The 23,928-nt window shown below is 39.7% G+C and overlaps 3 protein-coding genes across 3 annotated transcripts in view; 1 reads left to right on the plus strand and 2 right to left on the minus strand.

The window, feature by feature from the left end:
• Window positions 1–8,137, minus strand: part of commd10 (COMM domain containing 10) — a 38,699-nt gene extending 30,562 nt beyond the window's left edge. Inside the window, exons 1-5 of the mRNA XM_068738590.1 lie at window positions 7,889–8,137; window positions 7,403–7,493; window positions 6,690–6,800; window positions 5,894–6,049; window positions 4,108–4,218 (exon numbers count right to left, since the gene is read on the minus strand). Of these exons, the coding sequence (XP_068594691.1) occupies window positions 4,108–4,218; window positions 5,894–6,049; window positions 6,690–6,800; window positions 7,403–7,493; window positions 7,889–7,917 (498 nt within the window). The 5' untranslated portion in view covers window positions 7,918–8,137. The remainder of the gene's footprint in view (window positions 1–4,107; window positions 4,219–5,893; window positions 6,050–6,689; window positions 6,801–7,402; window positions 7,494–7,888) is intronic.
• A 403-nt stretch (window positions 8,138–8,540) lies between these two features.
• On the minus strand, window positions 8,541–15,834 carry LOC137918250 (AP-3 complex subunit sigma-1). Its single transcript, XM_068761014.1, has 6 exons — window positions 15,766–15,834; window positions 14,560–14,651; window positions 13,874–13,985; window positions 13,705–13,776; window positions 13,455–13,562; window positions 8,541–9,388 (listed from the first exon to the last, which is right to left on the minus strand). Exons 1-6 carry the CDS (start codon window positions 15,832–15,834, stop codon window positions 9,260–9,262), a joined length of 582 nt encoding a protein of 193 aa, XP_068617115.1. The 3' UTR covers window positions 8,541–9,259.
• Window positions 15,835–18,346: 2,512 nt separating this feature from the next.
• On the plus strand, window positions 18,347–23,611 carry cdo1 (cysteine dioxygenase, type I). Its single transcript, XM_068761104.1, has 5 exons — window positions 18,347–18,531; window positions 19,417–19,494; window positions 20,073–20,224; window positions 20,570–20,739; window positions 22,399–23,611. Exons 1-5 carry the CDS (start codon window positions 18,362–18,364, stop codon window positions 22,426–22,428), a joined length of 600 nt encoding a protein of 199 aa, XP_068617205.1. The 5' UTR covers window positions 18,347–18,361; the 3' UTR covers window positions 22,429–23,611.
• Window positions 23,612–23,928: the final 317 nt, after the last annotated feature.

Raw genomic sequence — 23,928 nt, forward strand, 5'->3', positions numbered from 1 at the left:
GTCACAAATAAACAAAAAGAAAGGAAAAGCTGCTTCATGACATTTATTTTTGTGATCAATGAAAAGGGAAGATGCCGGAAAAAGACACAGTGGATATGTTTGAGTAGAAAACTCATTTGTGCAAGCGTCAAAGAAGACAATGTACTATGATGCACAGAGACATTCCTCCTATGAAAGGACTCGAGATGCAGCGGGAACCATTATTTAAGGCTCGCTAGTTACTGAACGCATTCTGAAATGCTTAACCGTGATATCCATCAGGAATAGCGAGGAAAAGGAATGCTTGCTACAGTTGCATGAAAGTCAGTTTCTGTAAATGCATTTCCATGTGAATGTAACCTAGAACGGAGCGCTGTTATTTTAGAGTTTCATCCGTTCGTCAGCAGACGAGACGACCTCAATCGTCACTGTGTCTCCACCCGGGTGCTGCGCCCTGACCTTTAACCTCTGTAACGAGTGGGAATGAGAGAGCAACTGTTATTTTCCTTAGCCCAAATTGCAGGCAACAAAACTGCTCATTATAATTTCCTGAGTCCAAACGAAAGTCATTTGCCCGGCAAAATAAGATATTCAAAGAAATGGTGTGTGTGTCTGGATTTGAAACGAGTGCTTGGGTGAAATTGTTTTAATTAAAATAGAAGTAAAGCCAAGTTGTTATCGGCCACTTTAGTGCCACAGTAGATACACAGCAAAAATCTGCCCAGGCTGTTGTCACACAGCTTCATTCAGGACATCGCTCCCTTGTGCAATTTGAAACTCAGAAGAGCTTTGCTTTATCAATTTTCCTCCAGTCTGTCAGAAGCCATCAGCCAAACATGCTCTTTGAAGTGTGAGCCAGTGTTGAGAGGCGACATTAGCTCACTAGCTCCTTCCCAGTGCCTTTGCGGCCTACTGTGTACACAATTAATATTGAAAGGGGCAGTGGCCGCCTTGCAAGTGGATGTTCTGTATTATAAATGTCAGCCAACCCTTAGTCGGCGGAGTGGTGGCTCGATCTAATGACACGGGATGGAAGAACAAGGAGAGAAAGTCAATGGATTTCTAGTTTCACATTCATCAAAGCAACATCAGAGTATCTGCTCACGGATACTGTGAAATAAAGGACTACACGATAGTGGTAAAGACACACTAACGGAGAACAGAGAGAGAGTGAAAGGGACCAGCACTGTTTCCACAAGCATGCTTTTTCTTCTTCAGTTTTGCCACCATATGCCTCAAAACGCTTTCCTAATTTATCAGAAAAGAAAAAACTCGAGGCACTAATGGTTTATAAAACTATGTAACTCTTCACGAGGTCACGTTTGCATCTTGTTTGCAAGTCAAAAAGGTTGAGACAGAGGATTCCTTTTGCATAGTTCTTAAACCATAGCTGTCCTGTTCCCTGAAGTGACTGGTCAGCGCCAGGCTGCGTTTTAAAAGAACGACAAACACAGGTTGTGCAGAGCTGCTTTTAGCACGACTAAAAATAAAATATTCTCTTATTAAAAGCCTCCTCATACGCTCTCTGCTCGTCATAGTCCATACCCGAAGATTTTATGCACAAATTAATGATGCCACTGAATATATTATTCATGCTCGGCTGCTAATTCTGTGGCCAAATATTTTGAAATATGACTAATGGGGCCTAGAAATGATTACTTCAACCCTATATTTAACGCTTTATATTGGTGCTCGACTAGTTGTGCTCTATATGTTTTATAATATTCTGTAATACAACATTTAAGACAATGATTGTCTTAATGCTGCCAAACATATTTACTTTATCTGTACAATAGTCTTATTTTACTTAATTCTCTGTCGTCAGTCATAAATATGCACATATACTGTTCCGGTATATCCCCACAGAATTACAATATGCCGAACAATTTCGACAGCTAACCATTTTTTTATCTTCACCTTTTCCCACCATTATCTCATGGTTGTCATTCTCCTGTTCTTTCCAATGGTCACCCTTCTCCTACGCCATCGTCTTTTCCTCTTATCTACTGTTCTGTTCTTCTGTAACTTCTATTCTGACAGCAGAATGCTTCAGTCATTCTGCCTCAGCCACTCATCGACTGGAATAAAAATGTGCAACAGGTTTTATGTTACGTCTGGACCAAAGAAGTTACCTTACAGACATAATCCCCCTCCTCCTCAGGAAGAGTGTTAATGAAGCAGGAGGCTGGTCAGATGGAAGAGCCTCTAACACTCCACTTGGGTTCCAGAAATCAATAACGTACAGACGGTCATCATCACCACTCTCTCCTTCTCTTTCATTCGCCTGCCTTTATGCTCCCTCATCCATCATTATTTTACTCCTTGTGTTGTTTTTCATTTACTTCCTCCCACTCTACATCTCTTCTTCTCTTCTACCCAGATCATTATCACCTTTAACCCTCTAATTTCTCACATTTTCAGCTAATTGTGTTATAAATCTGCATTATAATTAGTATGATGTTAGCATCTGAATTCCATTGTTATTCACTAATGAATTACTTCTGAGTCCTTGCAGTGTTTTAACAATCCAGAAGTTGCACTGACAAATTCTCAAAGAGTTTGGAAGAAAACAAAGCTGCTGTTGGGAATCGCAAATCGCAAAACACTGGTGCAAGTGGAAAAAAAGAAGAAAAAGAAAAAGAAAAGAAAACCACACAAAAAAAACACATTCAAACGGCCTTAATATAAAGTTAATTGAGGTATCCTATCCATCTCCCAGATGTTTTGCTGCCCTTGTAAGGAATCGTTCCATCTTGTGACACGACAGTGCCCCCTGCAGCTCAATAGACAAACTGCACCCCAGTGATAAAAGTGAAGTTCATCAGTCCGCACTTCAAACAGACCTTTTGTTATCCGCGAAGCTGTCTCTGCCCACAAGGGAAATTGTGTAAGTGATTTAAATAAATTAATACATCTTTTGACAGCCGAGGGAAAGCATAGCAGAAAATAGTCTAGAACAAACAAACGAACAAAAATCCTACTGCTGTACTGCTCATAAAGATGAAGAAAAACAATTTATTTTATTTTTTACTCACATCTATAAGCTAATAGTACAGCAGCAATTTGAATACATCATGCTTAATTCCATGTTTAGGCTAAGCTGGCATTCTGCAGGGACTTAATGCAAAGCAGCGTGCAAGAAAGACAGACTAGTCAGCTGGAACAACACTATCCGGGCTCAGGGGATAATAGTCTCACCAAAAAAACTGATTAAAACAAAACCAGTGAAACGCCTGAAAGCCACGACTAAAAATATTATTATCCATGCCAACAAATCGTGGTCCGGTGCAGCATTTACAGTTTGTATTTCTCATATATTTCTGAAAACCTCAACTGCATGCGATTAATCCTATCTCCTCTCTAAGAATGTGTTCAAATCTGTCCAAAGAATCACAACATCCATTCCTAATGAAATAATAAATTTCAACACATACTTCAAAGGCTGAAAACCATTTAATGTGAAACAGAAAATGCCTTTTTGCTCATTTTTTTTTACTACAGCAGCAGATAAATTATTCTCCCAGTGGAAGGAAAAGATGAGCGAAGGAGGAAGGGAGGTTTCATGAAGTCTCGCCTATTAGGGTAACTATGTTGGTTTAGCTAATTGGGATCCAAACAGACCTCAACTGAATACAAATTAATCCAAAAAACAGTCCACCCAGGTCTGTATCATGTTCCTCAGTTCATGTGTAAACACATATCAAAAACATATTGTTAGCAAGTCTGGCTATTGTGCACAAACTGACATCGCTAAATGTTATTTAAAATACTAACTCTGGCTCCAGAGTCCGTCTCTCCAGAGAACAAAGAGACCCTGGAGGGTTTATATAACAAGCTCCCTGATCTCTGGTCTTCACCCTACAGTTACTCTGGAGCCAGATGTGCGTCTACCACAAAGTCAAGCCAGACCCCAGAGGGGCTACCGTCTATCAGCAAGGAAAGACAAGCAGATCAGAGCTGCTTCTAATTTGACAGAAACGTAGAACATTTCTCTACAGTCGATACGTTGTTTTGTTTTACATAGTGTGTTACAAAGTATGAATGAGTGGTACAAGATGCAGGCCAGAATAAAGATTGCCATTTGTTCGGAGTGTGTATTTTGTGTGGTTTTTGTGTGTCTGGTCACACCTCAGAGTCTTCACGTCGTAGCCCCAGTCGGAGGACAGCGCTGGGAGACTTCAGCCTGGCTTGACTGGACTGGGCCATCTGCAGGTTCAACTGCCAGCCAACACACTCCAACTGAAACACACCAACGGAGTAGAGACAGTTTTAATAAAGCCTCACAGTGCCACTTAATTAATACCCTAGACCCAATTTAAAAGAATCGATTAAAAACCGTCGCATGAAACTTTTCCCACAAAGCAACATTTAATCAATAACGCCGGTAGGATGGCTCACTGATTAATTTATGGCCTATTTTAGTCCTAACTTGTTTTAATTTCTGTAATCTTTTGTCTACCCATTTTATAAAGATGCAGCATTAAACCCAGTCTCAGAAGAACACATTTTTTAAGATGGCTCTGCTGAAGGTATTGCCTTTTTGCTGGACGTGACAATTAGAAGTCATTGCATCAACACTCCTACAGTCATTATCATAAGCATGAAGAAAATCTTTGTTAAATCTGCTCAAAGTTGAAATTACCTTGCATAAAATTTGCAGGTTGTCAGACTATTATTATCAGCGGTAGCAGCGTAATATATTAGCGGCGCTAAATCAAGGCAAAGCAGTTAGGTGTTTAATGATGCAAAGGCCATAATAATAAACCATGTGTGACTTATATGGCCTGGAAGCCTCCACAGCATCTGCAGACAGGTGTGAGATGAGGAAGACCTGGCCCACAGTGTTCACGACTGCAACACAATCCGCACTGGCATGAATAAACATCACAACGCTATGATGAGCTACTTTTATTATTTGTCACCATGAGCAAATTTAATTTAACACAATTAAAGCAATCAACACTGTAAACAAACAAGTGTTTACTAAAGCAATGACTTTGCATGAGCAACTGCGAGAGGCCAGCATTAAAGCTAACTATCAAATCCAGCTCAGTAAAGAATCCTTGAGGGGTGCACTTTTACAATTATCAATTTATACGTATTAGTTTCAATAGTAATGATGCAAAGATGTGTATCAATACTGGAGTCTTGAACCAATAAATAAAAAGCAGCACTGATTTATTGATCTCAGGAGTCTCAGAGCTCTGAAACGAATGTAACTAAAGAACGCACTTGCATTAGATGAATGTTGCTTCTGTTAAAACTGGTAGATGTTAATTTGTAGGGTGGAAAATATATTTACCAACACAATAAATGAACCACAAATCATACATCATGACACATTCCTTTGTGACCAGAACTGAGCTGCATTTCTCTTCAGAGTACATGTGTAGTTTGATCAATACAGATCCAGACCCAGGTTTAACTGATGGAGTTGTGGAGTTAATGGCAAAATAGTGCAACAATAAGTGGAAGCAGCAGCAAAGATGTACCGGTAATTATTATTTACTGGGTACCTGAATTGCACATTTGCAGAAAGGCATAGTCTAAAAAATGAGATGAGAAAACGTTAATGTCGGTGATATGCGCCGTCTTCTGTGATGCTACGATTGTTCAAAGTCAAACCAATAGCAGACACGTGGATTCTTTTCAAGGGGGAAAGGAGCATGACTTCAAAGAGCCCAACAGGAGAGGGGCTTGACGGATGACAGCAGCAACAACTTAAACAGAATAGGACTGATGCATACATGCAGCGTATTTCCTCTTATTCATTCTGCGTTTGAGCTTTAACGCCCCTGAGTCTCAAAGAAGTGGTAATTGAAGTGTCACCGATTAATCACTTCATAGAAAAGAACACATTTAAAATCAATGGCAAGGTTAGTACTGAAAAACAGTCCCTGTTCATTAATATTACCTTCCTTGGGGCAAATATGCTGCGCTTCAGTCTCTCCACTAGCTCCGGCCCAGCTGTGGCCCAGGTCTGAGAGAAGAGCTCAGCCTTGTCTGGGTTCAGATGGACGGCCTCCAGCTGTTGCTGCAGAGAGGCAGGCTTCACATTATGATACACCGCCTGCAGAGGAGAGAAGATGGTGCAGCGCAGCAACACTTTAATGAATGCTACCATTATTGTACCGGATGAGTGGAACAATGTTTTGTGTTCTTCATGGTTGTTACTAATACACACCTCAACATTGCTACAATACCACAACTCAAATGACAGCAGTGACCCCAGCTGGAGGAAATGGCTCAACACAAGCCAACTCACTTTCTTTTTTACTTTAGAGGCTTCTTAACATATTTATCCACATATTAAATCATTAGTAGCTTGCAGTCTGCCCCTACATACACTGTACCGGTAGGCACAATGGGTGATTGTTCGTAATGTGTCCTTTTTTTCCTTTGACTCAAGAACTTGTAAACTGTATCCCACGCCATTAGTGCAAGTAATAAAAGTCCACTTTAAATGGTCGCTTATTGTATTTATTGATTTGGTTTAATGTTTAAAAGCCCCCAGCAGGTAAATGTAAAATGGAACAGAAATGCCTGACTTTTCAACATTACTTTATCATGTCAGGATATTAAGAATATTTATTTTATTTATATCCTTAAGAGCATAAAAACTTCTTATAAAGGAGTGTGCAGTTTAATAATAAAATAAAAAAAAAACCACAATGCAAACCCACCAATGATGTCAGATGACTAACCCTTACCTGCTCTAATATAAAGGCAGAAGTCTCCAGGACTAGACTAAGAGCCTGCTTATCCAGTGAGAGAGCAGCCTGAAGCTTGAGCTCCTCTTCTCCACTGAATGTCCGCTCTCCCTGTGAAGCGTACATTCAACATTAAACACCGGAAAACATTTTGAAAACCTGAAGCATACATCAACCGGTTGATAATCAGTGACTGTTCGAAATCAGTATGATTTATATATAGCTTTAAAAAAAATGATGCGAACGTGAAGGGTAAAGCTATTAAATCAATCTGCTTAATATGACGCTGGAAAAATACAATGGAACACAGATTTAGCAAGTTTGTAGTAAAATAATACATCTCTTATTGCAGAAGATTAAGTTATGCTAACTAATAATGGGCACATTTCATCACTTAATCTTTTTTTATTAGAATTAAAGGATAAAATAATGAATAGCCTGAAATACAGCTCTCAAACCAATTGAACTTTTTTACAAATCAAAAAGAAAATTGTGTTAAACCAGTATATCACAGAAACATGAAATGATGAATCTATGCTACATGAAAATGTAGGTTGCATAACAAATATGTAAAAACAAAAGCAAAATGTTGTTGATGTGAAAGACACCTCTAGAATTCTCATTATGAATTCACTTCTCTCTCATGAAGGCGTTCTCAAATCTTCAAAGCCTCTTTCTTCTTTGTCTCAGACAGCAATGCGTTGTCTCCGTACCTTCAGATGAAGCTTTTGAATGATGCGGGAGATCAGCCTTGACAACTTGCTTCCATCGATCACATTGATGAAAGTCACAGCTTCTTTAATGCTGTTTGGAGCAAAGAGACGCAACGAAAGCACTTAGATCTCTTGGTTTAGAAATAAAAATAAGAGTTTAGATCCCAAGAATGATATACACAGAAGGCTGTACAATAACGTGTAAAGATTTTTGACACTATTTCAAATCTAAAAGAGGTCATAATATCAACTGAACCGGATTACAAGCATTACGACATTTTCAAAAGTTCGGGATATTTCACAGGAAAATTATCTATAGAGGTTGTTTTTTATTCTTCTTTATAAATCACCTCAAAAACAGAGCTGCGTGTTTGTTAATGCTATTAACGCTACAACTTAATGTTTCTTACTTCCAGGATGCTTTGATTTAGACATCATAAAAGTAAAGGTAGGTATCTCTCGGGACGGAAAATAAATGCGGCCCACCTTTGTGTTTCTTTTATTATTGAAGACATTGTTGTCTGCTGTTTGCTGAGAAGTCGAAATGAAATGCTTCAAGCATCATCAACACTCTGTCATTCCCTCTTCCGGTTGTCACGAGGCAGCTCATGTGACAGTCAAAGCTGCGCAAAGCTGCGCAATGAAGCGCAGTCGCGGGAGAAAACAGGAAAAACAATGAATGGAAGCTTTAGATGGCAGCCCGGTAATGCAGTCTAACTGTCAACATAACTGATCCATTATTGTGGCAAGAACTTTAATCACAGAGAAGTCTACTGAAATGTAGTTTGCGTATCCGTTGCGCAAAACTAAACCGATTTCGAGGAGTCACTACGGAGTACCGGAATGGACAAACGGGCAACGACAAATTCGCGAAAGCAAAATCAAATTTACCGTAATTACTCTCATTATCCTTAAAATACTAATACGATTTTGACACTTATTTTCATGTGCTTTTCCTTCTTTTTGCCAACAATGTTTTAAGAGTATAACAATTTCATGGTTGCTGGTTTTTCAAAAATAAGTCATCAGGTCTGAAAGTGTTTTTAAGATGCAGGAAGTTAATTTCCAAGACATTTTTCCATTATAATACATGCACCTACACATACATATATATACACGCACACATATATACACACAATTTTTTATTGTATTTTATTGAATTAACCTTGATGAAGACAAGACACAGAATGAGTCTAAACAGTTTATTATATTGAAAAAGAGAAGAAAAAAATTCATGCACTGTGAAATTAAGAGGTATTTTTAAAGACATGATAAATCACTAAAACAAATACAAATAAAGACAAAAATAGTTTCAGCATGTATATTCATTTCCTTCTAACAGCATATGTGCAATAAACCATTATTTTTACTTTTTGCACTGATTATACAAACAAGCTATAATGTATGACTTAATACTGAAGCATTTGAAATGTTTTCATCTTTTTTACTTCAGGGATTGAATTCTCTGTTCTGGAAACACAAACACCAATCAGCCCGCTTTACACTGACGGTAGTACCAGCTGCTACACTTTTAAGTAAACGTTTAAGTCAGTGAAATAATTTCAGACCCAAACTTCGACTGTAGCAGTTAAATGTCAAAGGACAAACCCCAGTGAGGCGGAAGGAATGTATTATTGATAAATACTTCATTTTTCCTTCTTACAGAAAAAAAATAGAAAAGACACTTTCTTTAAAAGAAAAAAAACAGACATAGCAGAACAAGGAGTGTTGGCTCACACAGTACCTTCAAAATTTATATTTTTGATTAAAAAAAGTTAAGTCATTTGAGGTTTTGGTGACAAGATTGCATCACGGTAAACATTGGCTGACATCTGCAGGATCAGGATCTCGCTGCCACTATTTGAAGGAGGGTAAATTTGGCACTTTTATGCTGATGTCACCAATGTTGATGTTTCTGGGCATTTCCGGGAGATTCATGTTCTTTACAGCCGATACCGCACGAGCAGGCGCACCTGCAATACCGGCCTACAAACACACACACACACGCACACGCACACGCACACACGCACACACGCACACACACAAATGGAGGGTTGATAAGATAAGATCAGTAAATCCAAAAACATGCTATACAAGACAACACTTAACATTAGACACACACATAATGCTAAACAGAATACTAGACAGATAATGACAAAATGCAAAAGCACTAACAGCTACTAAGACAGAGAACATGTGCAAATGTACATTCAGATGCCTTCCTAGCGTCATATGCACATGCATTATTTAGTTCTGCAATGATTTGCACTACAACCAGAGCCAATTATGAATCAACTGTGAGGACATACTCTACTAGACCATCCATTAATTTTGATGTCCTGAGCAGGACTGGACATTCATTAAATGGAGAAAAAAGCAGCACTGTTTGGAAAGCAAACCCACTGGATTTGGTAAAGATTTTAAAAAGATGTAAGGAGAGAATTGGGAAAAGCAGAAAAAAAGAACTTGAATATGAAAATGGAAGTGATGATTGAATATGTCAGTATGCACTGAATGTGTGCATCAAATTTAAAAGAAAAGTCAACATAATAGTGGCTAATACATTTCTAGTGGGTTGAATTACTTCTAGAAAAGACTGCACATGACTATAGCGTACATTTTTAGTCTGCGTATCTCTCTCTTCACAGAGGAGGTGATCCCCTCTAACAAAACAGTATAAAACTTTGTTAGAGCAATTCAGACCTTTAAATGGAAACCATCAAGGTATTTCAGCTTTTTAGAAAAAATAGACATATTAGAAGCAAATGCATGATTTGATGTTTCCATCCAAAGTGGGGGCAGGCATTTGAGAATCACTGCTGTTAGAGACCCCCCCCCTCCCCAAACTAAACTGACTCTTTAGCAGGAACACCCAAAAATGACCAAAAAGTTTAAAACACAGAGATGTATGCTCATCGTCTGACACACATGGAACACGCCTCACTTGTCCCAACGTTATTTCAACGGGTAATTTGTCTTAAGGGCATTCATCCGTGTTCCAAGCATCAGGGAGTCTTATGTTAGCTGGAAGGACGAGCGGCGTTAACTGAGAGGACGGCTGGTATAACACTGGATGACTAATAGTCATGGAAACAGAAACACCCACTATGGTTTAACTCTTTGGGCTGACTAGAGGGAAGGAATATCATGGGCTGAAGATAGAACTGTGTGGTTATTGGGTGAGCCATTAAAATAAATGGGTCATCATCATTTTGCCGTTTCGTATGTTTGAGTTTCTGATACCAATGCCAGATCTACATGGGAAATATGCTACAGGCTGCAGCTGCTTATCTGTACTTTGCACTGAGACTGAAACCGGGGAAGCATCTAGCCTGGATGTGTCGATCGATAGATGGATGGATAAATAATAAAAACAATTATTAATAATCCGCCCACCAAATAGAGCCCAAGTGCTCAAAATCTGACTGACAGGCTACGTCTCTTCGTTAAACCTCTTAAAACCCCATCGAGTGAAATTTAAAATGAGCAGGGGTCGTGTGTCAAACTATTTCTTTACCAGGAGAAATGAATTCCTGTTTACACTGATTGTTTGTCCAACAAATTCCATTTACAGCTTTTGCCGTTTTACACAGCGAACCAGTTTTCACAACTGGCAGCCCCCCCCCCCCCCCCCCCCCCCCAAGCCAAATCGCTCAGTTTTAGGTCCATACTCACACGGCAGTGGCCAAAAAAAGCAAATAGGAGAAAGTATGTTCGGTGTGTCAATTGGATTCAGTCGTAAAGGAAGATCAACAAAAATGACAGTGATTTTGATCCATACGAAATAAAGGCGACTGGCGGGCTGAAATCACCTCGCAATGCGCTGAATTACTTGTGATAAAACAAAGTCCTGTTAAAAGTCTGCCAGCCTTAAATCAGCTCATAGAGCAGAAGGCACTCAGTCTACTCTGCTTATTTACTTGCTCGTTTACGTCGACGTTAAATCTGGTGCAGTTTATCCCGGTTGAATATTTTGTATCTTTACTAAAGCAGCCTAGAACAGAAGGAGCAGACAAAAACAGACAACCTTTGTTAAAGATTAGTTACGCTATAATATATACATTACTGCACAACGGTTAGAATTTTAGAATTGGTTTATAAAAAGGTGAACCGAACTTCAGCCTGGCAAAAAAAGCAGGAGAACCATATTTGTAGGTATCGGACTGCTGGGACCACAGCAGGGGAGGCCGGGCGACCTACTGGACCTCTTGAACCCTTTGAGGTGACAACCCCTGCATTCAACAACGGAGATATAAACTGTTAGCAAGAAAGTTCAGAGGCGCTGATAGGCAGATGCGTTTCACCTTTGGACAGAGCAAGGCAAGCCGTTTCCACTCTAAGTCGCCTATTGACCATACAAACACTATGGTCTCATCTAACTCTCAAAAACGGTGCCATTTGCTATACCGTGGGGGGGGGGGGGGGGGGAAAGCCTTTTATGATCCCAGACAATCTATCTATCTATTGGAATAGACTGCATCAAACGTCAGTCGTTTCTATTGTCCAGTCCACACGAACCAAAAATAACTTTTGTGTGCTTTAAAGATTTTTGAACATTTTTGGGTCTGCCGTTAAAGATATGAACTGTATGTTAGTGGTGTCAGTTTGCTATTACATGGACGGCCATATGTAGAGAGCTGAAGGGGGGTGGGCGGGGGGGGCGAGTAAACTTCAGTTGAGGTTACAGCACTTGGTTGTAAATTTAGCAGTACCTGTGTCTACCTGTCCTGCCTGGTAGACTGAAAGATAAACGTCTGTAAAGAGAGAGAGAAGAATGGGAAGAACTAGACAGGGTCAGGAAAAAGGAATGAGGAATGTTAAAGCAGGTTAAAGTAATTACAGTTCATCTTCACAGAGAGGAAGTGAGAGGACCTATCATAGACCACAATAGAAAGTGGGAAATTATGAAAGGCTTCTCCACCAATTTTATAGAAAAAAAGATGGTAATTGAGAAATATTATCTATAAATACAACTGCCTCTTAATCCCCCCCATTAATGGGTACAGTCAATTTGGATTAGCATGTTTGGAAACCTACTCTATGAACACGACCTGCAGTCTAGGGTAGGTCCAAGAGGGAGAGACGGAGCAGCTCTGGTGATTATAGATCAGCACAAGACTGCTTAGAGAAAACCAACAGAAGCAGAGGGTTCTGACTGGTTAGAAGCACACAATAAAGCTCCGATGGTTAGAAAAGGTAGACTTCATTTACAATAAAAGCTTTGAAAAACAGACCTTAGAACACAAAACTGATGTCAGCCAGTTCTAACCCTGCATCACCATGTTGTATAACCAAAAACATAGCAAACATGTGATTTCCTGTCAAATTTCTCACACAAAAGTAAAAAAAGAAAGAATAAAAAAAGAGCAAGACTCCAAACAACATTGATTCAGTTTTTTAGGCACTATTACTGTGGATTTAGAGCAAAAGCAGAGCCAGATTATTAGATTATTGAGAGAAATGATTTCATGAAATTGTCTCTGGCTGTCTGTCTGTTTAAAACATTCCCATTACTAACTAAATGTTTTTTTTTTATGCTGGCAGAAGCGGAGTGGAAAGCAAAGCAATGTGCTTGCAAAGATTAAATATGTAAGCAAATTGAGGCAAAACATTGGAACATTGGTATTTATCCACTAACACCAATGGTAATATGACACCATAGATGCCATTTACCAACTCCTGGAAAATAAGAATGTGAAAGACAGCCTGAATGCTTGTTTTTGCTCGCATATATCAAACCTAAAAGGTTAAAGATAAGATGGTTATGGAGCTACTCAGTGGTCAGATTCACAGTGATACAGGCAAGTGTGTGTAATATGACAAGAGTTGAGGAAATGTCAAGAACCTGTGTTCAAAGCAGTGAGAGAAGAAGCCGAAAAAAAGAGCACAAACACTGGGTAGGTAGGAAGCATCCACAAGGTCACCGGAGGTCAGCATGCAGGGTGCAGCATACACACATGCCTGCATTCTGTACACGATATCTCAGTACGGAGATAGAAGGAAAGAATATACGTTCTGTGGGTGGGGTGGGGCGGGGAGGGGGCAAGCTTACCTCAGACTTCTCCATCTTGTTCTGGGCATCCACCTGTGTGATGATTTCATTCATATTGGTCTCCAGGACCATCCCACCCATAACCATCTCTGCCAGAATGTTGTGGACCTGAGAAACACCGGATTAAGACATTTATTCTCTCAGAGTGATTCCATGAGCTTCAGTCAGAACAGATTTCTTATTTCTTTAGAGGTTAATGTTATTTTATAAATATTAAAAAGAGGCACAGAGATTTAAACCCATTTCCTACCTTGTCTACATGGAAAATCAAGTCGAGCTCACAGACGTTCTCAAAGCATTTGTCGAGCGTTTCCACAAATACCTAAAAGGTGAGAATTCATTGAACAAAACACAGAAAACAGACACTAAGTGTACATTTCTAAACATGATAATAGAGAAGCTTTTTCCCAGCCCTTTACCTGAATTAAATCTAAAATTCCTAGTTCACTCTCTGAGGAGTCCACACAAAACACAAAGTACAGCGTAGCATAGTGTCTGTAGATCAGCTTGTAGTCTGATCCTCCGATCAACCTGAAACATAGAAGACAAGGAAACGTCAGACCAGCGCCCGCCCAGGTTGGATCATTTCCATCTAAAGAAAAAAACATCCAAAAAGAAAGATTTGAGCAAGGCCTCGTGTAATTAGCACGTTATAAGCATGTTATGACAGCGAAACATTGCGAGAGAAATAACATGATGAACGTCAAACAAGATAAAACAAAACAAACGTAGGAGTCGCTGCTTCTGTCGGTTACTGGTTTCGATGGAACCTCACTGGATGCGTCTTGAGCAACAGGATATGATGCCTGGTGTAATCACTCACAGGGCACGAAGGGAATAAAGTGATTTCTGTAATAGTTAAAAACATGGATTCATTTAGCAGCTGTCTGCCTGCTTAATGAAAAGTCCATTGCTTTGTTTTTTTATAACCATCTAGCTTTGCATTATTTAATTCCTGTGATGCTGCACTGGAGTAAATGGTCCACTCGAGTATTTATTTCGAGTTGACTCCGGAGATAGATTAAATCGATTCCTTTCGCATTCCAACATGTACGTAGGTGTCTGAACTTGCAGGTCCAGTTAATGCACCCTGAACTCAACTTACAGTCCACCTTCTAAGAAATTGCAGACGTTCTCGTCTCTTTTTGAGACCAAGTGGAAGGTTTCCCTGATGATCTGTTGCTCTGTATCTTCTGTCTGCAGGATAAATAGAGGACAGAGAAGATGATTAAAAAAAGAGAAAATTGGGTAACTCACTCAATTACTTCACTTTTCTATTTAAATATTACACACTGGACTACACAGCTAAATTACTGGTACCCCTAATCTCATACATATATTGGTTCTGAGTGACAAAACAAGTTTTAAACACGAACTACACAAAAGTATAGTGTGCACAAGATAATTTCAACAAACAGGCTGAACACATGGAGGCTTATTGTAATGTTCGGCAATGGATGAGATTTGGTTCCAAAAGCTAAAATATCTGTAGGAGTATCCAGAATCAGAATGAAAAAGCTTTGATTTGTTCAGATGCTGCCTAGAAAACACTTGTAATTACGTTCAGCAGATAATGAACTTATTTGCCTGCACATGTTCTGTCCTACATGAGAATTTGCCGGGCATTTGGCTATGGCAGCACCAATATTAAAGAAGGGACAGCCAGCCAACCTTGAGATACAAATCCAATTATAAGAGCAAGCCAGCAGAGCTTTATCCTGTAAATCATATTAAATAACATGCCATTTGCTAAATGCACGACGCTTCCTGGTTTGGGGTTTCTAACTGAGCAGGGAAATAAGCCAATCGTTAGTAAAGTAAAGTGAATTAGTCCAGTAGTCGAGGAAGGTTTGGAGGGCGAGCACGAGTTGCTCACAAGGGCGTCATTAGGGGTCATGTGACACAAACAGAACTCATCTCACTGAGCCCGTCAGCACAGCTGGATTTAAAGTACGTTAAACTGGGAATAATCCAGTTCATAAGGAACGAGATAGCCTCGCTTCGGCCTGCACACGTTAAATTATTCATGGTTTAAAAGGACACGGTGGTTTCAAATGGACATCTTCTAGAACAGGTCTGGAACACACAACTGGGTCCTTTGTAAAGTACACAAACCATCCCATTTTAGAAACAATACCACATGCAACTGCAATTTATTTTGGATTATCTGAATGGGATTTTCTTTTCTTTTTTTAAAAAGAATGTCTGTATCAGCCAAAGCTTTTGACATCTTTTCACTTAAAAATGTTTGGTCTGTCAATCACGCAACAAAATATTTAAATATGATTAAAGGAAGTATCACGTTACTCACATAATGCTCGTAGAATTTAGAAAGCCTCGGTTTCCCGTGGTTATTGAATATTAAAATGGCTTTTATCATGATTGTAGCTGGAGCGGGGCAGAGAGGGATCAGTCTCCGACGAACTGTTGTCCGTGGACCCAGAACAGACCGGGATTCAGGGCGAACTCCCGTTTCGTTATTAGGTTGATATTGGTAGCTTGAGGCTACACGCTACTACTGCTCCATAGTCTCTACCCGGAAGTGGTCCACGTCAAAATACTAGTCACTGGGCTCCGCCCCCCCAGTACAGCACCCGAGATGGGCCAAACTTCAACCATCCCGGGTTCGCGACGACGAAAAAAGTCTTTCTGGATCTTATTCTACCATCCATCTCCGACACAGTACCACAGTAATCTGTGACCTCCAATGGATGTTAAAATATGACCAATTAATATATTCATTAAATTGTGTCTATTTCACGCAGAATATAGTCCGTAACGATGTATATCAGCGTCTACTAGGCCCAAATATCACCTTCACAATGTTTATTTGTCCCCAATAATACTTCTTCCACCACCTGATTAGGGGTCGCCCTGTTGGAGTTTTAAGCGTTTGAGACTGATTTAAATGAATGAACTGTAGATTTCAGTAATTAACTTTAGAGATAAGATCCTATTCCTCATCAGTTACAATGTATTTGTCAATTAAGCACAAAACAACCAGAGTTCAGACCAGAGAGCAGAAAACATCCAATAGATAGTGAAAGCAGGCCAGCGTCTCATTCTGCACTGTCTGTAGGACGACGAGGTAGGATTGAGGTGAAAAGAGCCTCCCAGAAATACTATGAGCTCTAAGCACAGTTTAGACTCTGTGCTCTTCGGTGACTGGACTTCCTCTTGGTAAGATGTGACGTCACGGAATGAACCATCTGCAGAGTTTATGACTGATTTGCTGAAGTCTGACATCTTCATCTTGTTCTTTATTCTTTTTCTGGAATAAACAAACACGCTGTCCGGGTATCTGAGGACCGGAGAGTTCTGGTCTCATCAACGCTGATAATTTGTCACTTAGCACTTGTTTTTATTGCTTGTTTAGCAGCAGCACAAATGTCACGGCAAATATGTTATCATCTGCTTCAAAACAGCCTATTAGATACTTCACTACCGCTTCGGCTCGGTTCACGTTTTGTCCACAAGGTGGCGCAGCACTATATCTGGTACTGATGATGTGGCAATTGGGCAAAAGCTTTCCACAACCCCTGATTGCAGCAGCATTCTTCGTTTTTATGAAGCCAGCAAGCATGAAGGCCTGAATATTAGTCGTCCAGAAGGAGTCAAGAGTTTCCCCTTTTTTCTCAAGTACTTCAGAAAAATATCTTTCTGAGCAAAGTTTGGTATTTAATGTTCCAATTTCATATGTCCTTTTTCTGAGACACAAATCAACAGAAAAACCACAATGTATGCATTTATCTGCCTCATAAGACCATTAAGGGCCTGAGCTATGATTGTCGTCCTAATGGGTCATCTCTTCGACTGAAGTGATCTATTGCTGTGAATGACTGGCCTGTAACCTTTTGTCAATTAAATTGTTCGATATATACACCAAGACCACCCCCTAAAATATTGTTGGATCTGACATAACATTGTATATGTGTCTGAGTTTAAATGAGTCTATCTCAGAGTTGTCTTTCAGTTCAGTATGTACACAAACACGTATACAGATATGTTCAGGCTAAAACAAAAACAGTTTGTCTTTTGTCTAATGACTAATTTTCCTGGAATATCTGCAGATCTAGCATTTTCTCTAAGAGTAATATTTGCTAACATATATAGTTGAAACATCTCGTTCAAATTATATAATTTCAACTAGATATTTTCTAGATCATAGATTAAATTCATTTACATGACCTGTATGCCCTTTCTGTCATCATGTGATGTGACGAAATAACAAGAACTTAAATGGCCTTATTAAATGAAGCAAACAAAAGTAAAATGTGCAATAATAAGGATTTGGCTCCTCTTCCTTCCATTTTAAGATGTCTATATTCATATATAGATTTTCACAGGGTTTGACTACTATTCTTTCATGCACTGCAGTATAATTATGTCTTAATTTACATTTATTGTCAATAAAATAAAGAATAGTCGACCAGAAACCCAGTTTGTGGTTATTACAGATGACATTTAACCTTTATCGACGATTCTCTTTTCCAACCCCTGTTGCACAAACGTGACGATAAGTTGAGTTTCTGAAGGAAGGGCCCGGTGAATGGGACTGCGCAGCTTTTGTTGGGGAGTCTCCAAAGGAATAGTCCAAGTTCATACTGTGTGAGATGAATGCATATTTTTCACCAAGACGTACATTATCATAACAAAACGTCATATATTATTTATTTAACGGAAAAGGCGACACATGTGTTTTTTTGTCATAGTTCTGACCGATCTCATTTAAACTGACCAGGCTTTGTTCTGTGGGCGTCCCCCCCTCCCTCCCGTAATGGTACAGTCAGGCATCGCTCGTCCTGGAGGCGCCGCGCTTGCCTATAAAACTAAACGACCGCACCAAGTCGGGGGAAGAAGCGCGTCGTTTCAGCCGGAGAACAGGCCCCTCAGTAAAACCTAGAAAGATGGAGCGCACCGAGGTGATGAAGCCGGAGACGCTGGATGAGCTGATCAAGTTCCTGCATGCCGTCTTCGAGAACGACTGCGTCAATGTTGAAGAGGTCCAGAGCATAATGGAATCATATGAGAGCAAGCCGCAGGAGTGGATGAAATATGCGAAGTTTGACCAGTACAGGTAAAACACATTCTTTCATGCTCCTGGTAATACTTACAGCCGCTATCAGTTATTGCCTAATTATTCTAGCGGTGCACTTTGCTCTGTGCCTGTCACTTCGGCCTCTTTGGTGTCACATATATAGTTGTTGTTTTTCCCCAAATAAACTAAAACAGTGTTTCTGAATTCATTCTCGTTTGCTTGCTCTTTGCTTATTACTGATTTTATTTTTATACTGCGTCTGGTTTTCATTGCTGACCCATTTAACCTTCTGTGGCAAAACTCACTAAAGATGACCGCCCTATAAATCTGGAAGCTGTCCTTGGAGAATGTGGTGAATGTCACATTGTTTCTTTCGCACAGTATCAGATTACGTACCTCAAAGAAAAATAAAAGCCGCCTTGTTTTTATCATTTGCATGCAGTGTAATACCGCCTCGTGCAAAACAAATGTATCTTTTTTTTTATCGTCTTCTCCACAAAGTATGTTCTATTCCACGGCGCTGTCGCTCTTCTTGTCTCTGTTTTGATTAGTGACGCACCAATACTGCATAGGGAGGGTGAATGTGCCATCCAATCAACATCGAGAGCAGATACACACCCGCTGATTTCTTTCAGGGATTGAATCCCCCCCCCCCGTAGCGACAGGAAGGCAGGCTGGCATCCCTGTGGAAAGGATTGAATGTTTTGCATATGAGAAACTAAGAACCCCCCCCCCCCCCCCCAGTCTAACTTTCAGTGTGAATGCAAAATTATTTTGTTGAAATTTTGAGCCCTTCCTTTGTGAGTTTTTAAACAATGAATTGTACGCAATGAGCACCGGTAGTTGTTGTAATATTCCTATTCCCTGTGGCATTAAAACATAAGCCCTCCGCCTCCGCATTTAGTATGTTGTGATCCTTGGCAGGTACACTCGGAACTTGGTTGACGAGGGCAACGGAAAGTTCAATCTCATGATTCTGTGCTGGGGAGAAGGCCACGGCAGGTGAGCTGCTCCATTAGCAAAAGGATAATTATCTATTCATCTTCTTGAAGATGCCGCTTCTCCAAAGTAAGGCGTCCGTCGGGAAAAAAATGTATCTTAATTAAATGATGTTAAATTTGAAAGCTGGTTTTTATTTTTTTGTTTTTACACAGCAAATTTAATCATGCTAAATTAGACACTGTTGGTCACTCCCAATTGAATTCTCTGGAAACTTATTAGATATAAGTCTTCTCTCCATGGACATTACAGACACTGTTTGATGTCTATTTTGTCTTATTCAGCAAACACCTGGAGCTAAAAGGAATATAGGCGGTTTGCTTAAATCATTACTGCTTTCATCAAGATCTTCTGCAGTGTGCTGTTTGACATGTTTGACGTAATTCTTTCGTGACAGCTGTTTTCACAGACCAAGAATGCTGGGAGAATTCTCAAACACAAGAGACACCGTCTCACATTTTCAGTGACTCCCAGAAATCCTTTTCCAGCACCGACGTGTCATGTTGCCTTTGGGTCAAAGGGTCGTGCACACACAAACATATTCTGACACAGAATGCTTGTGTGCTTCTCACGATTTGCAGTAGTATCCATGACCACACAGACTCCCACTGTTTCATGAAGCTGCTGCAGGGCCAGCTGACGGAGACGCTGTTCGACTGGCCTGAATCCCACGGAGACATGGTCCAGAAGTCCCAGAGGGTTCTCCAGGAAAACCGGGTTGCTTACATAAATGGTGAGGAAACAGAATACAGTAAATCATCTCCTATGTAGCAAACGTCCTTTTCTTGTTCTGTCCCACGTGAGAATTTATGTTTATCGCCTTTGTGCAATATGAGTCATTCTTTTATTATTAGTCTGCAACATTTGTGGTTATCTAATCTCAGATTATTCTCAGCGTGTCTAACAGCCAGTAACATAATTATCAACAGTACTTGAGTTTCCTCAAGGCCAGTCGTACCCTGGTGTAGTCTTCATTTCTAGGTTGAGCATTGCCACTAATCCCTTTTAAACCTGTTTCACCACTTTTGTAAACATTTTATTTGAGTGTTTTTTTTTCTCTTTATGTGTGTACTTTCAGACACCATTGGCCTACATCGCGTGGAAAATGTCAGCCACACAGAGGCCGCAGTCAGTTTACACCTGTACAGTCCACCTTTTCAGTCCTGCCAGGCCTTTGACCAGCGGACGGGGCACAAGAACACTGTCAGAATGACCTTCTGCAGCAAATACGGGGAGAGGAATCTATTTGTAAGAGATCTTCATAGATTTATCACTTCATGTTCAATGAAAAAAAATGAAATGAAAAAGGGAGGAAATCTCCCGATGCATACATTGCGTTTGTCAAATTCCGTAGGCAGAAATAATGTTATGAGGGAAAGTAATCCCAAAAGACGATACGAGAGTTCAAAGCAAATTAAAATAGAAAAGCACGAGCGCAGACCTCCGCCGAGCAGCTCATTCCCCTCCTAATTGAATTTACACCATCCACATGGTGATCTGGGTCATCACCAAAGGTTCTAAATTGTTCTTGGTGTCTTTATACGCCAACCAGGAAAAGTAAAAGTGAATCAGAGTTGATTTTTGAATCCGTTAATGTTAAAATGTCATTTTTTCCTATCGTCATTCCGGATCTGATCCGGATTAAATTCAGTGGTGAGATGGAGGCCCCCACCTTACATTACTGTGTCAAATTCCATAAACATTGGTCAATAATCAACCGAGATATTGAGGAACACATTTTGGAGCTCCATTGACTGCAATGTTAACAAAAGATTCTATCTGATCCATAATCCATAATATCTGCTGGATCATCACCAAAACCTAATAATCTGTTCCTGGTAACATTCCCAACTTTTCCTGTAATTTTCATCAAGATCCGTCCGGAACGTTTTGAGTTGTCTTGCTAGCAGATGGACGGACTGACGGACAAACAAATGCCAGCGATTGCATAACCTCCGCCTTGGCGGCGGTAATCATAGCGCTGAATTGAAAACTGGGACTCAGAAATATTTCCTCAAACTCTCGTTATATATACAATTTCAGTAAAATATATATTTTTAATAATTCAGATTTGTTTACATGTATAGGTTCAAATGCATAAACCTGCTTATTACTTCATGATGTTCTTAATCTAGTCAAAGCAGAAACGAGCTCATAGCTGTCAATGTTGTAACCTTTCACCAAATAGATTCCTAACAACAGTTGCCGGTGAACGAACACATTTTTAGTCAAACTTCTGGGAAAACAGGAAGTGGGATTTTTTTTTTTTATATATATATTCTCTCATTAAGCACGAACTTTGAGAACCCCTTGACGGTTCCTAAATCTAATGGAAACTTTCCATTTCATAAAAGTGGTAAAAAATGGCCATGTAATAATTACATCCAATTAATTATTTAAAAAAAACAATGCCTGCTCTTAAATTGCAATCTAGAGCACATAAAACAAATTTCAGATCAATGAAAATGATCCGAATGGTAAAGATGTAAAACAAGAGTGCCTACTGCCAACAACAGCAGTGGCCTTATCTGAAAGCTACAGGTTTTATAAGTATACCTTGAACATACCACTCATTGGTTATTGCATTGGATTGCAACACCAAACAGAGGAGATAAGATAGCAAAAGCCCTTCAGCGTGAGTATACAAAGAAAGTCCAAAAGACTCACCACACACCAACTCTGAGAATTGTGTGTCTGATGGTGATATATTTGTTCATGACACCCAGTGTGATGGCGGCAACTAAAGTGTTTAGATAATTACATCAAGTAATTATCTGAAGCAAGGCCAATTGACTCATTATTTAGCTATAGGCAGAAGTCACAAAAAAAAAAAAACTATTGACATGTATGATGTAATAAATAACCCGAGACACCTTCTGACAAGCTCTTTTTTTTTTCTTTTCACAGGAGTCTATAATTTCACAAGAGAACAACTAGTGGTCCCCGAAGGAGGCTCCAGAATTTTGGGGAATAGAAATTGTGACATTGTTGTGAAATTGATTTACGGGGGAAATTGCTGCGTAAGCAAAATGAGGACCTAATATGACTATAGCAGCCATTTAAAAATCAGGGGTGGGCTGGTTCAAAGGGACAACCCAGTAATTAGAATGGCTTGACAAATACTGATGAGCACAGGACGAATGCATGAATAGGCTCGGGCACGGATTGAATCTGCCCTTTGTTTGCTGGGCCTGAGAAGACCCCTTTTCCAATAACAACATTCCTGTCTGTCCCTGACCTGTGTAACCACACTTTTGTAAAGTTATGGCCCATAGTAAAAAAAAAATGATAATAGAATTTTGGCATTTCAAAAAGAAGAGAATGCTGTTTGTTTTTTCATTCTCAAGAAAAGGAAAACAGTTATGCATTCAATACTTTTATCAATGAAGTGCTTTTATAGCTGTATTTTATGTCAATTTATACCACTCAAGCCGTTTTAACATCTGTTGGAAAATGTGATGAAATGTATGGTTTGTTTGCTAATTAAAGATGTAGTCCATTAGCATTTAGAGTAAGAAATGTAGAGCTTTACACTTCTGTTGTTTTGTAATTTATTTCCAGGCTGTACTGTTCACTGAAGGAAAGTTTAAAGAAGCGAGTGACCTTGTTACTCCAACATGTAATAATCACACTCACGGTTTGACTGAAAGCATCTCGTGGAAGGACTGTGTGTATTATTAGCAGGCAACAAGCTGAAGTAAAACTATCGTTTCTCAGGATTCTGACATATTTCATTTGTAGCTGAATTTTTTAGAGCCACCCCCCCCCCGAAAAGTAGTGATGCTGGAGATTCCTGACCCCAGCTATCCCCAGAGGTGGGGTGAAGCATGCAAACACAAAGCACACAGACATGAATAAGTTTATCAAAACACAGGTTACATGTTTTGTGCACATGGGTTTATTATTAAAAATGTATCTTATTTATGTTTTGTAATGTTGGCTGCAACAGGCTATTTCTGATCATTTCTAAGTTGTATTTACCTCCATTGGTGTCTGGCTTTGGGAACCCATATTACCTATCGTGCAAACCCATCATACTGCATACGCGTTTATATTTTCTGTGATGCATCAAATAATAAACTTGGCCTTGACTGCAGATCATTAAACAACCTTATCCTTGTACAGAACTCCATTTTGTTTTTTGTCTTCATTTTTGCATTGTACCATATCTGACAGTCACACATGCACTGGGCATGCACTCAAAAGAAGCCACAGTTTCAAACATTAAAATGCAAAATGTGTCTCTTGGCGAAGGATGCTGGGTGTAAGCTGCTTGCTTCAAAGGCTCATATTAACATTGAATCAATGTTGGACATAAAGCTGGTTTAGTTCATTGCAAAGTACAGCACCAATGCAGCAATTTATTAACTTAAGTGTGTGCCCCCATCTGTACTTTGTGGGAAGTATTGATTGGCCATTACCTTGAACGGTAAGTAC

The sequence above is a fragment of the Brachionichthys hirsutus genome, chromosome 4, assembly GCF_040956055.1.
Source record: "Brachionichthys hirsutus isolate HB-005 chromosome 4, CSIRO-AGI_Bhir_v1, whole genome shotgun sequence".
NCBI classification, from domain to species: domain Eukaryota; kingdom Metazoa; phylum Chordata; class Actinopteri; order Lophiiformes; family Brachionichthyidae; genus Brachionichthys; species Brachionichthys hirsutus.

Excerpts from the sequence above, each read along its gene's own strand:
- cdo1 (XM_068761104.1), top strand. The coding sequence starts at position 18,362 with ATGGAGCGCACCGAGGTGATGAAGCCGGAGACGCTGGATGAGCTGATC. Across the intron at positions 20,225-20,569 it reads CCGGGTTGCTTACATAAATG|ACACCATTGGCCTACATCGC; the intron begins GTGAGGAAACAG and ends GTGTACTTTCAG. Across the intron at positions 20,740-22,398 it reads ACGGGGAGAGGAATCTATTT|GAGTCTATAATTTCACAAGA; the intron begins GTAAGAGATCTT and ends TTCTTTTCACAG.
- LOC137918250 (XM_068761014.1), bottom strand. The coding sequence starts at position 15,834 with ATGATAAAAGCCATTTTAATATTCAATAACCACGGGAAACCGAGGCTT. Across the intron at positions 13,986-14,559 it reads AATTTCTTAGAAGGTGGACT|GTTGATCGGAGGATCAGACT; the intron begins GTAAGTTGAGTT and ends TCTATGTTTCAG. Across the intron at positions 13,777-13,873 it reads GAATTTTAGATTTAATTCAG|GTATTTGTGGAAACGCTCGA; the intron begins GTAAAGGGCTGG and ends CTCACCTTTTAG.